This window comes from Ambystoma mexicanum, chromosome 11 (genome assembly GCF_040938575.1).
Source record: "Ambystoma mexicanum isolate Mex_15411 chromosome 11, UKY_AmexF1_1, whole genome shotgun sequence".
In the NCBI taxonomy this organism is placed as follows: domain Eukaryota; kingdom Metazoa; phylum Chordata; class Amphibia; order Caudata; family Ambystomatidae; genus Ambystoma; species Ambystoma mexicanum.
In genome coordinates, this window is record NC_090934.1 from 1,002,253,464 (window position 1) to 1,002,272,155 (window position 18,692).

The window sequence follows — 18,692 nt, forward strand, 5'->3', positions numbered from 1 at the left end:
GTAGCCCCAAAACAGTCCCCGGAGGACGCTTTTTTCGGCAAATTTCGGCAACGCCCTTTTTAGGGAGATATGTCTGCCCGCGCCTCTGGCTCCACCCGTTCCTCTGGTGGTCCTGCCGGCACCTCCCTTGCCTACGGTGCCTTCCCCGACGCTTCCACCTTTGCCCCTATTGTCCACCGTGGACAAGGCAGCGCCTGACACGGCTCAGCAGGATCCTGACTTGTCGGATGACGCGCAGGGCGATCAGGACGACAAGGATCTGCCCCGCTCTATTAGAGCTTTCCATAACAGGGTACTGGACATGATGTGCTTCTTGGATGTTCTGGTGCCTGAGGTACCCGCTCCGCAGGAGGGCGTGCTTTCTGGGGCGTTCACCCTGTCTCCTTTGGAGCCTACCGGCCTGTTCTTGCAGAAGGATGTTCTGGCCGAGGTACGTAGGGTTCGGGAAAAGCCACACTCTGGACTTTTTGTCAATAAGATTGATGCGTGATACAGGCTGTATTCTTCAGAAGAGGTGGCTTTGTCGTCTTGTCCCCCTCCACCCCACCCCCCCCCCCCCCTCCTCCTCCACGGTGGTGGCTGCGGCTACCTTACAGTCCAGGCCTGCAGCATCCTCTTCCACGACGGCTACTCATATTCTGGGAAACGAGGACCAGCTTCTTGACTCCATTGGGAGGAAGATTTTCGCCAACTCGGCCTTGCAGCTCCAGCAGGCCAATGCCGAACTAGTGTTAGCGGGGGCTAATATACGGATGTGGACAGGTCTGTCGGAGTTTGAGGAGTTCATTCCGGTCGAAAAGCTGGAGTATTTTAAGGCGGGCTTATCCGATGCCAGGGTCTTGGCCCAGGATCTCCTGGAGGCTGCCGCACACCATGTAGACACCTCGGCTCGGGGCCTTATGTTGGGGGTTGATACCTCACTACAGGTGTGGCTACATGCCACCAAGTTTTCAAAGGAGATGCAGGACAAGGTGTTGGACCTTCCGTTTGACGGTAAGGAGCGGTTTCATTCTACAACGGATGTAGAGCTGACCAAGACGAAGGATAGCACGCAGACAGCTAAGTCCTGGTAAACCCCCCCCTTTAAAACCCAGAGACAGCTGTCGCAAAGTCAGCCCTCCTCTGGTTTCAGGGGCTTCCTTGACCGGAAGTCTCGTAGAGTGTATACCCCTTCGGGGAATAACCGCTGGAGGCAACAACGGACTTGGTTTTTCTCCCGCTCCTCAGCCTCCTCCGCAGGTTCAGGTGGCAATACCACTGAAAAACCTATAAAATGAGGGTTCTCCGCGCTTGCACAAGACCCCGGCGGGAGGACGCATTGCGTCTCATTGGGAGGCGGGGCAGACCATCACCGAAGGCAGATGGGTCTTGTCAGTCGCTCGGGCGGGCTTCCGCTTACCCCTACCCCACCCTTCAAACCTCCTTTCCAGCTGTCTGGATCGCCCTCCCTGAATGCCTAGGTGCAGAAGCTTCTGGACCTCAGAGCGGTGGAACTCGTTCCTCTCGGAACGAGGGGAGGGCTTCTACTCCCGGCTGTTTACGGTGCCCAAACCCAACCAGGCTGGCCTGCACACCATCCTAGACTTTCAAGTTCAATCTTTTCCTACCCCAAGAGAAATTCAAGATCACGCCTAGCCAGATACGGTCTTCATTACAGATGGGCGATTGGCTCAGCATGGTGAATCTTCAGGATGCGTACATGCATATTCTGATTTGGAATCCACACAGGAGATATCTCGGTTTCTCTTTGGGAGAGGACTTCCAGTTTCGAGTGCTTCCTTTTGGCCTCAGCTTGGCGCCGCGTGACTGCATGAAGATGTCGGTGATTGCGGCCCATCTTCGCCTGCAGGGTATCCATGTGTATCCGTATTTGGACGACTGGCTCTTACACAGTCCTTGCCCGTTGAGAGCCGCAAGCAATCTTCAGTCTCTCTTACAGCTCCTGTTCCATCTTGGGCTGTCGCTGAACTGGCGGAAATCTTCAATGACTGTCTCACAGGACTTGATTTTCCTGGGTTTTCGCTGGAACACGATCGACTGCAGAGTGTACCTGACCGGGGACAGAATGGCTGATCTGTTAGCCACTTGTCAGAAGTTTGCGCAGTCGGAGAGCATGTCAACCTGGTGGTTCCAGAGGCTTCTGGGCCTCATGGCCTTGTGCGTGTTGGCTCTTCCTCTTGCTCGTCTCAAGACGAGGCAAACTCAGATGGCTCTTCGGCGTTCAAAGCCTCAGGCTGTGGATCCGGACTCAAGTTGATGATTCCGGCTTCCATGAGAGTGGATCTGGAGTGGTGGTAGTCTCTCAGCAACCTGTCGGTGGGTGCGGGGTTTCAGGACGCAGCCCCTACTGTGACTGTCACGATAGACTCCTCCCTTCTGGGGTGCGACGTTGGCTCTTCTTCAGGTCTCGGATCTTTGGTCGCCTCAGGACAAGCGCCTCCACATAAATCATCTGGAGCTTCTGGCGATCTTCCTAGCGCTCAGGGTGTTCAGACCGATCATTGCCAACAAGGTGGTCCGTACACGCACGGACAATGTGGTGTCGATGTATTACACCAACAAACAAGGTTGAACAAAGTCTCCCCTCTCGTGGACCTGTCCATCCAGATCTGGGAATGGCCTGTTCTTCATAGTGTTTGGCTGCTTGCAGTGCACATCCCGGGCAAGCTGAATGTCACAGCGGATGCCCTCAGCCGATGGACAATGGTCAGCTGCGAGTGGGAATTGAAGGCGGAGGTTCTCTCATGGATTTTCCTGCATTGGGGCACACTGGAGGTGGACCTCTTCGCTACGGCGGTAAACAAGAAGCTTCCACAGTATGCCTCCAACGGGGGGCTGGGAGCCTCCTCTCTGGGGGATGCTCTCGAGATTCCATGGCACAACATGAGAGCTTACGCTTTCCCACCTCTGCCTCTAGTTCACTGAGCAGTTTGCAAATTGAATAACTCTGTGAACTGTTCACTCCAACTCATAGCCCCTTGGTGGCTGGCCAGGTTTTGGTTCTCAGAACTTCAACACCTGTCGGTGTATCCACCGATCAGACTTCTGGTGACCCCCGATCTTCACCAGGGGGAACAGCAGCTGTGGCACCCCTCCCCACAATCGCTCAGCATGGCGGCATGGTGCCGGAGTTCAAGTCTTTAGAACATCTTAACTTGTCTGCGGATAACATGCTTATAATCCAGGCAGCCAGGAAACCCTCGGCTAGGTCCCAGTACAGAAGCAAATGGCTCAGGTTCTGTCATTGGTGTTTAAGCAAGCAGTTGGACCCAAGGGGGGGGGGGGGCTACAATTGACACAGTACTGTCCTTTGTATCCTTCTTAGCGGAGTCGGGTGTCCACGTTCTGTAATGCAGAACTTGTCTTTCAGCGGTCTCCGCTTACCTTTCTACAGACCAATGCTCTTACTCTGTGTAACCCAGTAGTTAAGAGGCATTTTGCAGGCTTGACACGCATCTATCCTCCAATTCGTAGTCCACACCCGACGTGGGATCTAAATGTAGTCTTGACGGCGTTGTGCCATAAACCTTTCGAACCAATGGTCACGGTGGACCCAAAGTACCTATCCTGGAAAGTGTCCTTTTTGGTCGCCGTTAGGTCAGCAAGGCGGGTGAGTGAGCTCCAGGCCTTGTCGGTGGAGCATCCCTTCTTGGTCCTTTCACAAGGATAAGGTGGTCCTACGGACAAATCCTGCTTTCCTGCCGAAGGTGGTATCTGAGTTCCATCTGAATCAGTCGATCTCCCTGTTGGTCTTTTTTTCCGAACCCTGCCTCAGAGGCAGAAAGGGTTCTGCATTGTCTCGATGTCAGAAGGGCTCTTAAATTCTGTCTGTACAGAACATCTGAGGTTAGGAATTCTCAACTGTTTGACCTTTGGTAACCCAAAAGGTAAGCAGGCATCTAAGGCGACTATTTCTCGGTGGATCGCCGCCTGCATTACAGAGTCTTTCACCGTCCAAGGGCTGAAGCCTCCTAAAGGAATTCATGCACACCTGGTGCGGGGTAATGCAGCCACGGTTGCCTTTCAGAAATGTCCCCTGGGAGACCATCGCTAGGGCAGCTACTTGGGCCTCCCCATCTGCTTTTTGTAAGCATTGTCTAGACATCAGCTCAAGAGCTGATGCTCAGTTTGGTCAGGCTGTACTGAAGAACCTTTTTCAGTAAGGGGTATTTTCATCCACCCATAGTTCCTGTAAGGAGTGCTTGGGAATCTCCCATAAGTATGGAGGAAAGGGGACGGGACGTAGGAGTATAACCAGGTTACTCACTTTAGTGACCACCTTACTCCTAGTCCATAGTCCCCTTTCCTCCATACGCCCCCCTGTCCTCTCGAATATGGTTCCTCTGTTATTGCTAATAGGTCATAGACCTGGCTATAGAAAAGGGCTGATTGAGCCAAGGTGGGCGGGGTTACGGCCGCGTGCCGGGCCCTGCGCAAGAAAGTGGAAGGACACATTTTTGCAAACTTTTTGGATTCTTTTTACAAAGTGCTCCGGTCCCGTCCCACAGGACGGAGAGATGTACCATAAGTATGGAGGAAAGGGGACTATGGACTAGGAGTAAGGTGGTCACTACAGTGAGTAACCTGGTTATTCGCACAGTTGTTACATCACACCACAAGTGTGTTTTTATAGCAGCAAAACGCGTTTCACCAACAGTAAGTTGAATGTACTATTTTCTATCCGTATCAATGGCCTGCCATGTCTAACATATTCTGGCATTTAGGTTGAATCATGTTACCAGCTTTCAGCAACGGGAGCCTTTGTAAATGTCAGTGCTTTGGTTTTATTTACATGGATAAATCCAGTTGGGAAGACATTTTGATGGTTTATTGCACTGATTTTTGGCTGTTCAATGCTTTGAGGCCTACCTCTTCTCTCACCATAGTTCAGTAGCAACACTGAAGCTATTTTTGCCCTTGTCTTCTGGTGCTCCAAGGGAAAATTGCTTATTTTGTTGTAGTAACCTGTCGATCGGAGCTAGAGTTTTTGCAGAGGGACCCCTCTTGGGTTTCTAAAAAAAACTGATGCATTTTTTTTTTGGCCCAGTGTGGTTTTAAAATTGTACATCAACCGAAATATGAATCATCTTTGTCCTAATGCTGTCAGCAATTCATGCAGCTGGCGGCATTTCTCTTCAGCTAACACCGAAGTTTGTAGATGGTATGTTTGAAGGGGTCATGGGGGGGTGGGGCGGCTTTGGTTCCCCCCCCCTCTCATTTCTATAACGAATTCTAGTGGTAGCATTCATTTCAGGGGCTTTGGTTCAGGGGAATTATGACCAATGTTAACTGTGTACTTTCTCCCCAAATCCTTCATCCAACCTTGAAAGCATTCTACTTTGTGTAGCTGTCATTGGAGCACAGATGCCTTATTTGTAAAGCACCAAAGATATCCAAACCGCCAACTTTTGCCACCGTTCGGGCAAGACCTTTTTCACATACCTAAATGACAACTCAAATGGAATTCATGTGCACATGGTGAGGACCATAGCGGCTTCCAGTGGTTGCTTGTCCATAATGGGCGAAGGGGGCGGTGACCCACCGCCCCCTCGCCCTCACCCATTATGGAGGACCCGAGGAGTCAGGCCATTATAAACTGAGCACTTACTCTGCTGCTTTTTCCTGTGGAGTGAGCACTCCTGGGCTGGCTGAACTGTCAAAGGCAAAACAGTTTCCCTTTGACGGTGCTGTTCTCCAGACGCACATTCTAAATGAGCCATGCAAGACTGGTGGCGTTCTGCTTACCCTGCCTTGAATAGCCCATTGGAAATATTGGCTGGGGAACTGCATGTCTGTGTGGGGTGTTCCTGCTCTTCCCCATGCATACAGACTGAGTAGGTTGAAGTGGGGCGCTTCGTCCCCCACGTTCTGGCCCCTGCATCCATGTTGCTGATTCCCGTTTGTGCCATGTGGGAGCTGGAATGCGGGAGGAAACTTCAGGACCAAGGCACATGGTAAATTTATTTAATCTGTATGCTTGTTACGTGAACTGATGAAAGAAACCCAAGGCCTGATCATTTCCTACTCCGTATGCCCTTAAACAGTGCCTCGGAATTGCAGAAATGGGAGGAAAAGAAATGCTAAGTCGTTCCTATCACTCCCAGAGCACAAACACCACCTCCCGATAATACAATTATTCAGTGACGAGAGCACCTTATTCGCTGTAAAGAGCAAATTTGCCACAAAACGTATAATAGTTGCCATCTTCCTTGGAGTTTACGAGCCATTGGGCATAGCCTGGCATAGTGGTTGTTGGAGTTAGGATCAAATTGCACACTATGATTCTGCAGTACATTTTTCCTCCTGGCATTTGCTGTTTAAGAACGGAAGATGTTCAATTTTACTGTAATCTCTTGTCCGCTGTTAAGCTTTTAGAATAACTTTTTGTGCTGTTTTTAGATATGGTCTTGTCCATACAATATTGTCATAAGTCTGGCTCAGTATTGCAACATGCCTTCGTGCTGATCGTGGTAGACCAGTTCTGCTTGATGTACAGTTGTTGGCTCTGCATATCCAGTTCAGGATGTACAATGCCTTTAAAGGGCCAATCTGACTGTGATCCAGATTAGTGATGTCCATGTAGGAGTGATGTGGTATGACGTAATCGTTCAGCTGCTTTAATATCATACAGGACTTTCATGGATGCAACATGGACTGATGTCTGCAATTCACAGTAAACCAGCTAAACTAAGCTAATTTTCCTTTAGACTAAGATTAGCCATCTTTTGCACCCTAATAACCTGTTCAATCCCCAGAAGTCACACCAATTGATGGTCTTAAATTGCTTTGACTTAATTTGGATTGAAGAAACTGGTTGTCCATATTAAAGGGAGCGCACTGACATTTTGATCTAATTCATACACCTTCTCGAACACCATTGAAAAGGGAATTTTGGGGATTGGTCTAGCATTGTGTAATTATGCTTAACCCCATGGCAGCAAGTGACGGAAACTGGGGCCTTAAAGACTATTGTCCACCAGGTTAGCAAGTGCTAGATTGTTAAAATTCACTTTAGTTCCAATTTAGCTATGCAGTAGATAAGCGTGAGCGTTAGATTGCAGCAATAGACTGCTTCTAGAAAAGCCATGATCTTCACGTATGCTCCAGTTTGGTGTGGCGTTTAGTGCAGACCCTTGCGTGCAACCGGTCTGTATTTGACAGCAGGGAGACTGATGAGCTGGGAGATATTCATAAGCAGTCAGAAAATGAAAGTAGACCACTAGCTGCAAGAGACGAGTTGAACACCATAGTTCACATTTCATTGTGCCCAAACTCCCAGACTACATTTTAATGAAGACTCAAAAGCAGAATGATCAGTCGTCAAACCTTGTGTAATCCCTTGCACCCCTCTGTTGCATCAGACTTTAAAGGGAACTTAATGTAACCTATAATAAACCTGTCAGTAGTTCAGTGCACTTTCACTGAAAGCCTATGACCTGTTGTGCGACAACTCTGGCAGAGAAGGGGTTAATTGAGCAATAGGCCCACGACCTGGGTGATTGAGCCCTGCCTGTACAGTTAGACCCCACTACATATGGTAGAAACTACTTGGGCATTGATGTTCAAGGATTGAAATAAGTATTTGATTACAGGAGCTATAATTAGCCCCCCCAGTATGGGGCATCACCCAGTAAGCAGGAACTACTTCTGGGGATCTAGTAGATTTTCTATTCTATATGACCAAAACTGCCCCTTTATGTATGTTACCCAAAACTCTGCTTTAATGTCTTGTATGTGTTTATGGCACCAGTTTGTCAAGCAAACCAGTCTCTTCAATGTTATAAACGGGAGCCAAACAGCTGCCAGGTATTTGGATTCCTTCAGAATGCTTGTGCTGCACTCCTTTTTTTAATTTTAGTTATGAAAAACCGGCAGTGTGGTTGCGTCACTATAAAGTTGGTAATATCACATTACCCTGACTGATCCTTATCCAGTGGTATGCAGATAATGGGGAGAGACAAGTACGCAGAATGTAAAACCTCCCAAGGTTGTTGGCTTAATTTTAAAATGTGTGGCACAAGCATTTAAGTTAAGAATTGGAAAGGGAACCACCTTTTATGGGTGGGTGTTTTGGCCTCTGGATAGGTCTAGTTTGAGTTAAGACACTGCGACTAACTTGCTTTACTTTAACTTATGTTGAATTATACTGCTCACTGCTACCACCCAAGGGCAGTCTCGACGCTCACATGGTTCTGCAAGAAAGAGGGCTGGGTTGGTTAGTGAGGCAAAAGTGATCGGATAGGTCCAGAATCAGGAGAAACTGGTGTCTGTGTGTTGGCTTGCAGATGGTTGGTTGCGTGCACTGGCTTAGTGTATTCGTATGGGTAAGGTCCAATGCATGGGTTGTTTCTATGTGACTTATGTAAGAGTCTGTTTTATGTGTAGATTGGATGGTATTTCAGGTTGTGCGCACTGGTTTGTATCTATATTGATAAGGTCCAGTGTCCAGGTTTGTTATAAGCTTGTTGGTCTATAGGTTGGCTAGCCCATTGGGGAGGTGTATAGTGTTTGGTGTGTTGGAGGAAACAGGAGTGGGTTGGTTAGTACATTGGCTACTCGGTTCTTCAATGTGGCTAATCTACACAATTCTACATAGTGATATGCATGGTTAATTTCACAAATGTATCGAAGTGAGATGCGTGTGTGGTCCTGGCAAAACAGCAGGGAATTGCTACCTGCACAATTAGGCTAAAAGCAGAATTTGGCTGGTGCAATTGGCTAACTGCATGTAGACATATATTGAGATGAGGCTTTACACAAATAAGCTAGGTCTGAGATATGGCTGACATAAATGGTCTATAAGCGAGGTGAGCCTACGATACACAATTGGGATAAATGCAAAATAGGTTTACCTTGGACATAGGCAGTACGTATAATGGGAAATACGAGGGGTGGGGTTTTTATAGAGTACAGTAATTCTGTACTCCCAGTCCACATCACCTTATAAGTCGCTGCTGTTTGACAATGGCTGGCTTCCCAGATGACCGCAGTCAAAAGCTGATGAGCGGCTTCTTTGGGAGCTCCCCTGCCTTGGATACCATTGGCAGAGGGCTGTCCTATTGGGTGTTAAGAGCCTACCTCCTGGCGAGGAACAGCCAATCGTGGGCACAGGGTGGGGGGGGGGGAAGAAGGGGGCAATGGGGCTACCGCACCTGTGCGACAGACCGCTAGGATGATTGATGGACTGACAACTTGGGGAAAATGGCTGGGAAGGAGACGAATAGAGGGAACAAAGGCAAGAAAGCAGAGGATTGAGCAGAAATTACAAAATGGAGGGGAGTAGGGGGCAAAAGCGCACCCCCTACCGCATCAAAGCCAGGATTCTGGATGGAAAGGACATCCTGGTCTTGAGGCGGCTTTGGCTTCCCTAGGGAGCAACCAATCACAGGCACAGAGATGGAAGGGGGCAGCGGCGGTCACAGGGGCGACCGACCACTACGATTATAAAAACAGAAAAACTGAGCAATGGAGGGGGAAGAAAGGTCCAAAAAGTAGAATGGAGGGGGGGGGGAGGGGAAAGGGCTAGAGAGCAGAGGAAAGATGACAAAATGAAGATTTGCAGGGGGCAAAAGCGTACCACCTACCTCATCAAGGCCAGTATAACATTTGGGACGAGTCCCATTTGCTTTCATGATCTCCATGGAAGCGTTTACAAGCCTCAAACTAAATTGGTAAAAAAATTGACATGTCTAAAACATGACCTTATTTTTCCTTTTAACATTTATACAGCACATTTTTGCCATGTCGGCAGCATTGGACTGCTCTTGACTCAATAGGTATTACTTTTGCCCTCTTCTATAGTACTGTTTTTGTCATCCTTTGGACCATGATAGTGGAGACTCTTTGGAATTACAATGTTTGACGGGGACCACTAGTTCTCTAGAGCAAGTGCTGTGTACTGAGCATCTTACCACCTTAATCATACTCCAAATTGTTTGAGCCAATAGCTCATAATGATAGACGCTAATGTGCAGGTTTATTTTTCCTGTTTAGGTTTACATGCAGACCTCCTAAAAGATGAGGCTGAGAGCACGCAAGGCTTCTCAGCAGTCCAATGAGAGCCCCACAGTTCGTACAGGTCGGACAAAGCGCCGACATTCCGAGGTGGAGGAGTGTTTACCGGTGGGGGAAGGAAAGCTGCCAAAGAATGAAACTGGCTTATTGTCCTCCATCAAGAATTTCATCCGAGGAACTGCAACCAAAGTGTGTACGCCCAAGAGTTGTGAGGTGCGTATGCATGGACTGTTATTACAAGAGATGTTAAAGGTTGTGATTTGTAGTTGGTACATTCATGAAGCACAGCAGTGCCCTCCCAGTGTAATGTAGTTTGATCAAGGGGTGAACTGTTGGGGGGCGGGGGGGATTTGAATAGATAAGGTGCTTGCAGTTCATCAAACTGGGTTCATGTGCCCTCAAATATTAAAACATTTGGTCCTAAGCTATTGTCTAGGTCCTTTTTTTCAAATTTAAGTTTTATAAGTTTTCAACAGTGTACATATCAGATTCTTATCATGCTTCCCCGCTGTAATGAACTTCAACCATTTAACGTAACTTTCCAACTGTTTCATTTTTCCCTTGCCCGTACCCCACCCTCTCCCTGCGCAGTTGTTCAATAGGGAGTTATACATTTTGCTTTTTATAGGTGCAGTTGGTGGTTAGTGAGCACAGTTAATCCACATTCTTATTAGATACCATTCAGTTTTAGTAACAATGTGGTCAGTATTTTCAGGGGAATGGGCCGCCAAGGGGCATATCACAGCTCAAAGTATTAGGGGCTTGCTTTGAAGTGTCTACAAGTATTCCCTTAAAAATTAAATCGCACCACATTTCATTCTGGGCTGCTTTTCCATGGAGAGCGGCAGTGATTTGCTCCATAGTGTATATATTGGTTGTAGGGGTGTCACGGTATTAGTTTTATGACGGTACATTAACCTTCTTGCCAAATGATGGTATATCATGGTTATCGCGGTATAGCAGGTGGAGTTAACTAATCTTAACAGATATTTTCTAAAAGGTCATAAATTGTCAGATTTATCATCACAAACAAAACCAGGCACCCAGGCCAGAATTGGGCTTTTCAACACACTTTCCACTGAAATGCCACCCCTTGCTTCCACCAAACACGTGTGGAGAGGAGGAGGGGGGTGGGGGGAGCCCTGCTGCGACTGGCGAAGCAAATTGAATAGCTTTTCTTAAGCGTTAATTTAGGCTTTTAGCTCCCCCACTGGCTACTGGTGAAGATGAACATGTTGCCATCTTGATAACCTGCATGCCACAGATCAATGGAGTCTGATGGTAGTTTACGCTTGTGCGCATACACACAAACACACTCTTTACGTTACAGCCTTTAGTTTACTTGCGCGCCAAAAGGTATTCAGTAATCACGGACATGTTACCCTTTGGTATGGCAGCAGGGAATACCCACAGAGATGAGTAAATTTCGCAGTGTGACTTATTATATGTAAATTCAATGATGGAACTAGGGAAATCCCCCATTGTCATATGTTTAGAAAACATCCATTATAAATATATAAACCCCAAAGTAAACCCCTTTCCTTCTTGGCACTGTATGTATTCTTCCTATTGCTAAAATATTGATTTTGTGTCAGGCACGTGTGGTTTATGGAATGGCATTAAAAACTGCTCCAACTGAAACTACTTGGCAGACGGCACATCCAACAGTGCAAGACCAAGACTGCAGCACTTGCTTACTGCAGCCTTTCCAAATCAGATTGAAAAGCACACTTAAGGGTATGAATGGTGTACCGGTATAAACAATGTGACTGTTATTATTGTTCAATTAAGTGGTTCACGGTATCTTTAACGGTATATCGTAATACCGTTACATCCCTAATTGGTTGTCACTGTAACCCACTCTTTCAGGCTGGGGAGTGTCCGCTTTCCATATGGTGACCAAACATGCCCTTGCGGCTAGCAGGAGCGTGGCTGCTATGCCTCTTAGTTTTGGCATCTCCCCCTCTGACTGCTCAAGGCCAAATAGAACCAGAAGTGGAGTGAATCCCATCGACCCTTTTGATCCAGCTAAGGACTTCATCCCAATATGTCCTAGCACAGGGGCACCCCCACCACATATGCCAGTAGTCCGCTTGCTCCCCGCATTGGCACCAACAGAGTGGGCTCCCTGCCTGGTACATTTTGGATAGTCTATGGGGGTCGTATTGCCACCTATGTAGGAGCTTAATGGCATGGAGCTTATTGCACTGCTATTGATACCCAGGCCACTCACCCACAGATGGTATCCCAGTCGCTTGGATCCAGTTCTATTCCCAGGTCCCGTTCCCATCTGTATTTGAGCTTATCAGTCGAGCCCCTTCCCACCTCCAGTAGTGATTTATGCATGTTGGATATGACCTTGTATCTAGAAGATTTTCAAAGGGAGTGAGCTCCCCCCCCATCCCCCCCAGGCATTCCTTTCTCGTGAGGGTACCCTTTAGTTGTAGGAAGAGGAAGACTGGTATTGGGTGGATGCTAGTGCTTCTTCGAGTTCAGTGATCGTAATAGATGTCCCATTTCTCCATAATTGTCCGACCCTTTACAGGCCTGCATCGTACCATGGTTGGAATAGAGGATGGTTGTGGATTTCTTCGCATATACCCGGTGACCATATGTGACTTAATGGAGAGGGCCATGTAGTGACTCTTTTCATGCCTGAGCCCTCTCTTCAAATGTCCCATATTGTGCCTAGTATTGGGTGGGTCCGTAGCCTGCGTGTGAGTTTGTCTTGGAACCCATAACCATTCAGCCAGTGTCACCGGGGCAAGTTATGGTTATCTAGGTGTACCCACTGTAGTTCTTTTTTTCTCTCGGGTGGGGGATTAGTATCCTTAGTTGCACTGCGTTGTAATACAGCTGGAGGTCGGGGAGACCTACCCCACCTTTTTCTTTGGGCAGGGTGGGAGTGTCCTAGGATATCCTTGGTTTTTTCCCTAGCCACAGGAATTTAATGATAGCTCTTCTGACTTCCTTGAAAAAGGTGTCTGGGAGTTTTATAGGGAGCATTTGGAATGGGTACCAGAACCTTGGAAGGCAGACCATCTTAAGTGCATTAAGTCTTCCCATCCAGGAGATTGTGATTTTTTGCCATTTTGCTAGGTGGTTATGGAAGCCTGCCAGGAGTTGGGGAAAATTTGCCTCATATATAAGTTTGCCTATTTTTTTGTTAAGGTTTATACTAAAGTATCAGAGGGTACTACTCTCCATTACCAGCCCGAGTGCAGAGAAAAAGGAGGTTTCTGCAGGTGTGAGTTCCTTCAGTGGGAATACTACTGATTTTGACTTATTAATTTTGAAGCCCGAAAGGGTACAATATTTCTCAATCAGAAGTATGGCCCTTGGTATGGTCGTAAGGGGATTTTGGACATGGAGTAGAATGTAGTCTGCGTAGAGCTGTTTTGTATTCTCTTCTGGCTGCCCAGAGGCCCTCAACCCGGGTTTCTGCCCTGAGGACTTGGGCAAGGTGTTCTACTGATGGGGCGAATAGGATTGCAGATAGTGGGCAGCCTTGCCTCGTTCCTCTGCTTAAGTCAAACTACCGGGAATAGTCAGAATTTATCATTACAGTGGCCTTTGGAGATATGTATACCGCCTTGATCCCTCTACAAAGGGTGGGGCCTATTCTGATCTTGACCAGTACTGCTTCCAGGAAGCTCCACTATGTGGAATACTTTTTCAGTATCGACAGACAAGAGCACCGGGCTGTCCGCCATTTTCTGTGACTCATGAATGCAGTGCTGTTTTCTGCATCGTGTCCGCTACCCGTCGCCCTAGTATGAATCCTACTTGTTCTGAATGGATCACGGGGGGGCATGTGGGTTTCCAACCTGGCGGCTAGTACTCTGGTATATATCTTCGCATCTATATTAAGAAGGGAGATGGGACGATAGGAGCCACAGTGCTTGGGATCCTTTCCTTCTTTTGGAATTATAGATCAAGGCTTGGGAAAAGGATTCAGGGGCTAATCCTGTTCGTAAGATTTTGTTGAATAATTCTACCATGAAGGGAAGGAGTGGGGGGCTATGAAGGTTTTATAGAACCCTGCTGTGTAGCCATCATTTCCAGGTGCCTTTCCTAGTGGAAGCCTTTTGCTCTTTCAACTTATTGCATTCTTGGTGAGGGACTGTTTGTGATGACACCTGCTGCAGTACCTACGCGCCCCGTTAAATTAAAAGGGTTTGTCCATGAGAGTTAAGGTGATGTTAAAGATCTTGCGTCGCACCAGGTTTAGCTACTACGGAGACTTAGAGTCCCTCCACTCCGTTTGTGACAATATATAATGGTTGTGTTGAGCTATCCCTTGATAGTGCGCCGAAAAATAATGGAATGGCAAGTAGTGATGATTAATCAATTCCTGTTTATTTTTGTGATGTTAGAGCCTTTGTGGATGACACGTGTTTCGGCAGAGCTGCCTTTATCGAATCCAGGCTATATAGATAGCTCATAAGTCACTGCATAATGCATAAAGGTGCTGAAGTTCACAGGGATGAATCCCACCTGATACAAAAGTCCTCCGTATGTATGTATGAGCTATCTATTTTTCGGCTCTTTCAACTTACTCTGCCGTTATCGGTGAGTCTATCCCTTCCGCCGTGGCTTGGGGGGTAAGTCTGGGCATATCTATTCCTTCTAGGTATTGGTCAATCTCTTCTTGAGCTTGTCCTATTTCTGATGTGTAGAGGCGTTCGTAGAACTTCGCAAAATGCCACTGAGATTCACCCGGAGTCTGATATTTGTGTTACATCCTCTCCTTCAATGGCTTTGACCCACCTTTCCGCCCTCTGGCCGCCTAAAAGGGCGTTGGCTTTGTCTCCCTTTTCGTAATGTTTCTGTTTGAGGAATTGGAGTTTGTGACTCTTGCAACCCTATCAGTTTCATTATTCCATGCTATTGTATCTAGCCGTACGATTTCGTTCCTCAACTTTTTCTCTATGGCCCTTCCCTCTTTTTCGCCGCCCCTTCCCTAATTAAGACCTCTCCACGTTGCCTTGCCCACCTCCCACACCGTTCTATTTGAGATGTTGTCAGTGTCATTTTAAAGTATTCTTCAATTTCCGTTGGTCATTTCAGTGCGGAAGATTGGGTCTTTCTAAAGTGATTCATTGCATCGCCATTTCGTATTTTTGGATGGTAGGGTGTCCAGTCTAATACCCACCATTACTAAGTCATGGTCTGACCATGAGATTGGAATTATGTCGGCGACCTCGAAGATGTCCTTCGTTAAGTACATGTAATCTATCCTAGTGTACATTGGGTGTGGGGCTGTGTAAAAAGTGAATCCTTTTTCATCGGGGTGTAAATGGTGCCATGTATCAAGTAAACTGTAGTTCTCCAGCATGGGGTCTGGCATGGATTCACATGCTCATGAATATTCCCCGTCAGGCCGGGAATCCTTGGTATAGAAAAAAATCAGTATCAGTTTCGTTTCTGATCTCTTTCTTAGTAGTAACCAATCACTGGTCTCTGGGTCATACTGCCCCCAGCCAATGACTGTCCTCTCCCTAAGCCCCGCCTCCGGCAGCCATCCTCAGATTTTTACCACACTTTCAAGTGTTGGGAGTCCTCGTGCTGTAGCTCTCGCTTTTGCTGCGTTTTCGCGCTTTTTCAGGAGATTTTTCTCATTTTTCGGTTAAATAGAGCCTCAAGCTCCACCGTTCTACATCCGATCAACGGGGATCCATTTTGGAGTTTTCTACGCCCCTCAAGGGTGAAGATTTCGTCGAGTTATGCTTTTGGAGGATTCCAGAAGTTCTGAGGCCTACCCCGGACATGGCCCAGGAGAAAGGAAGCTCGACGCCCGGGAAGCTGTTCAGGACCTGCCCTGGATGCCAGCTTCAGAATGTTTTCAAGGAGGACGAGCATTCGTTGAGGACAAGACGCACAAGGAGAAGGACTGTGCGTTTTGTGGGAACATGTCAGAGTGGACCATGAAGGATCGCCACCTCCGTCTCGCCAACTGGCTGGAAGGGAAGAGCCCGTCAGGCGAGAAGAAGAAAAAGAAGGCCGAGCGGTCTTCGAAGTCCTGTGAGGGCGCGACGGGGGCCCAACAAAAGGCTAAGCACCGCGAGTCCGCGGGCACCAGAAGCGCCAAACTGTCGGGCTCCTTGGCTGCCAGGCAGGGCGCATCCTCCCCGGCACCATCAACCACGAGCCAACGCTGTGGCTCGGGTAAGAAGTCCGAGAACCCGGTAAAGCTTCTGGAGAGGCCCCGGTTGATCTCGAAGATTCCGGCAGAGGGGAAGCGAGGCTCAGACCGCCCCCCACCCCACCCCACCAAGGTGAAGGCCCCAGGTGTCCAGAAGGTGACGATGGCCTTGGTTCACCCTGCTAAGACCTCGATTGAGGATGTCGTCGCGGCCCTGGCTCAGCCTCTGGAGGCTACACCAGTGGAGGCGCCCTCAGGACCCAGAGTCTCCCTGCCACCGCGGAGGGAGTCGTCTTTCAGGCCCATCGAGAAGACCCCCATGAAGTCCTCGTTGGGTTCTTTCAGGCCCATTAAGACCCCCACGAAGTCCTCGTTGGAAAAGGTGGGGGAGGGGCTGGTGGCCATCATGGATACGGACACGACCTCTGAAGAAGAGCTCATCGAAGTCGTGGAAGAGGCCCAGCCCGTCGGGAGGGATCCCGACGAGGGCGACTAAGAGCGACGGTGTTGCCGACAAGGCTCCTCAAGAGCCCTCGCGCCCGTCGATTCCGGCGCCGCAGGACACCTCGGCGGCCATTTTGTCAGCGATTCAGTCCTTATGCTCGGAGATGAGGACAAGGTTGCCCCTTCCCCTGACGAAGGAACCGGAGCCAGGACCTTCGGAGAGTCCACCGCATAAGAGGAGGACGATGCATCCTACGCCACCTCTCCTACCTCTGCGGCCTGCTCTGCCTTCCCCCGGTCTACTACCCACGGGGATGATACAGGCACGGACACGGCTACGACAGGTACAGATGACAACGGGGGCAACGACGGGACGTGTCCTCGCCCCCCCTGCTCGGGCGTCCCCGCCCGATGAGATTGGATCCTTTCATGCCATGATTTCCAGGGCATCCGAGCTTTTTCAGCTCTGCCCAGAAGAAAAGAAGGGTTCCTTTACCAACGGCGCAAGGCTAAAAGGAAGACGGTCCTCGCAGTACCGCTTCTCGATGACATCTGGGATGAGGAGCTCGCCCTCCTCAAGAACCCTGCTACGGCGCCGGCAAAGATGGACCGGTACGAGAAGAATTACCGGGTCCCCGATGCTTCCCCCTTGTCAGGCACAACCTACCCCAGATTCGGTCGTCGCGGCGGCAAAGAAGAAAGCTGGGGGGGCATCGGCCTCGACATCAACTTCCCCGCCGGACGGCGAGGGCAGGAAGTTGGACACGATGAGACGACGGTTCATCTCATCCGCAGCGACGACTATTAATGCGGCCAACGCCCTGGCTATCGTAGCCCGCTACGACGGAGTTGTGGTTCAAAATCGCCCCTCTGTTAGACTTCCTTCCGGACCCCAAAAGGGCTGAGGCCCTTGAAATCCTACAGGAGGGGGAGATTGCTTCGGACCACGCCATCACGGTGGCAACGGACATCGCCGACACCGGTTTCCGTCAGTTGGGCAACTGCGTTTGCTTGAGACGAGGATGACTCAAGGCCACGGATTTCCGCCAGGACGTACAAACCAAGGTTTTGGACATGCCCTTCGACGGGAACAACCTGTTTGTGTCTGTCTTGATGGCCTGAAGGGACTCATCAACCGCCTTCCCAGAGACTGCCCGGGCACTGGGAGTGCTCCAACGACGGCCGTCCTTTCGGAGCTCCGGAGGCAGACAAGGTGCCTCCAAGGGATCCGGCAGTGGCTCCTCCACTTACCGCCAAGATCTTCGTCCCAGGAAGCCTACAGGGGACGCGGCAAGTCAGGTGGTGCCCGTCCTTGTCAAGGAGGCAAGGCGGCCTCCAAACAAGATTGAACCGACCGTGGGGTCGGGCCCCTGCCGAAGCACCCGGGTGGGAGGCCGGCTGGCGAGATTCGTCAGCGTGTGGGAGTCCATCTCCACCGACCGTTGGGTGCTGGACGCCCTGGCCCAAGGGCACGCCCTCGAGTTTCAAAGGAAGTGCCCTCGCGTTCCACCCGTGGCCAGGAAGGAAAATCACGTCCCTCAACTACTGTTGGAAGTAAGGGCGATGCTCAAGAGTGCCATCAAGCTCGTCCCAAAGAGGCTTCGGGGCTCTGGAGTTTACTCAAGGTACTTCCTCGTAAAAAAGAAGACAGGAGGATGGTGCCCCATCCTGGACCTATGACGACTGAACAAGTACATCAAGGCACAGAAGTTCCGTATGGTCACCCTCCAGGATGTGCTGGGACAGCTGGAGGAGGGCGATTTCCTGTCGTCGTTGGACTTGGAGGATGCCTACTTCTAAAAAGACACCGAAAGTTCCTCAGGTTCGTGGTCCAAGGGCGGCACTACCAGTTCAAGGCCCTCCCGTTCGGATTGAAGTCGGCATCCAGGGTGTTCACCAAGTGCCTCGCACCGGTGGCGCTGCGGCATGCGCCTACAGGGGATCCACGTCTTCCCCTACCTGGACGACTGGCTCATCCGGGCAAGGACAAGGGAGCTCGCCGTGGAGCACACTGCGAAGACCGTCCAGCTGCTCACGGACCTGGGATTCTCCAACTTTCCAAAATCCCACCTGGTTCCGTCGCAAGTCG

General features: G+C 49.5%; 1 protein-coding gene across 2 annotated transcripts in view; it reads left to right on the forward strand.

Annotated features, from left to right (window-relative positions):
• Positions 1-18,692, forward strand: part of CTDSPL2 (CTD small phosphatase like 2) — an 896,843-nt gene that overhangs the window by 207,628 nt on the left and 670,523 nt on the right. For both annotated transcript variants that reach the window (XM_069624195.1, XM_069624196.1), the window contains one exon: positions 9,994-10,227. In XM_069624195.1, the coding sequence (XP_069480296.1) occupies positions 10,018-10,227 (210 nt within the window). In that variant the 5' untranslated portion in view covers positions 9,994-10,017. The remainder of the gene's footprint in view (positions 1-9,993; positions 10,228-18,692) is intronic.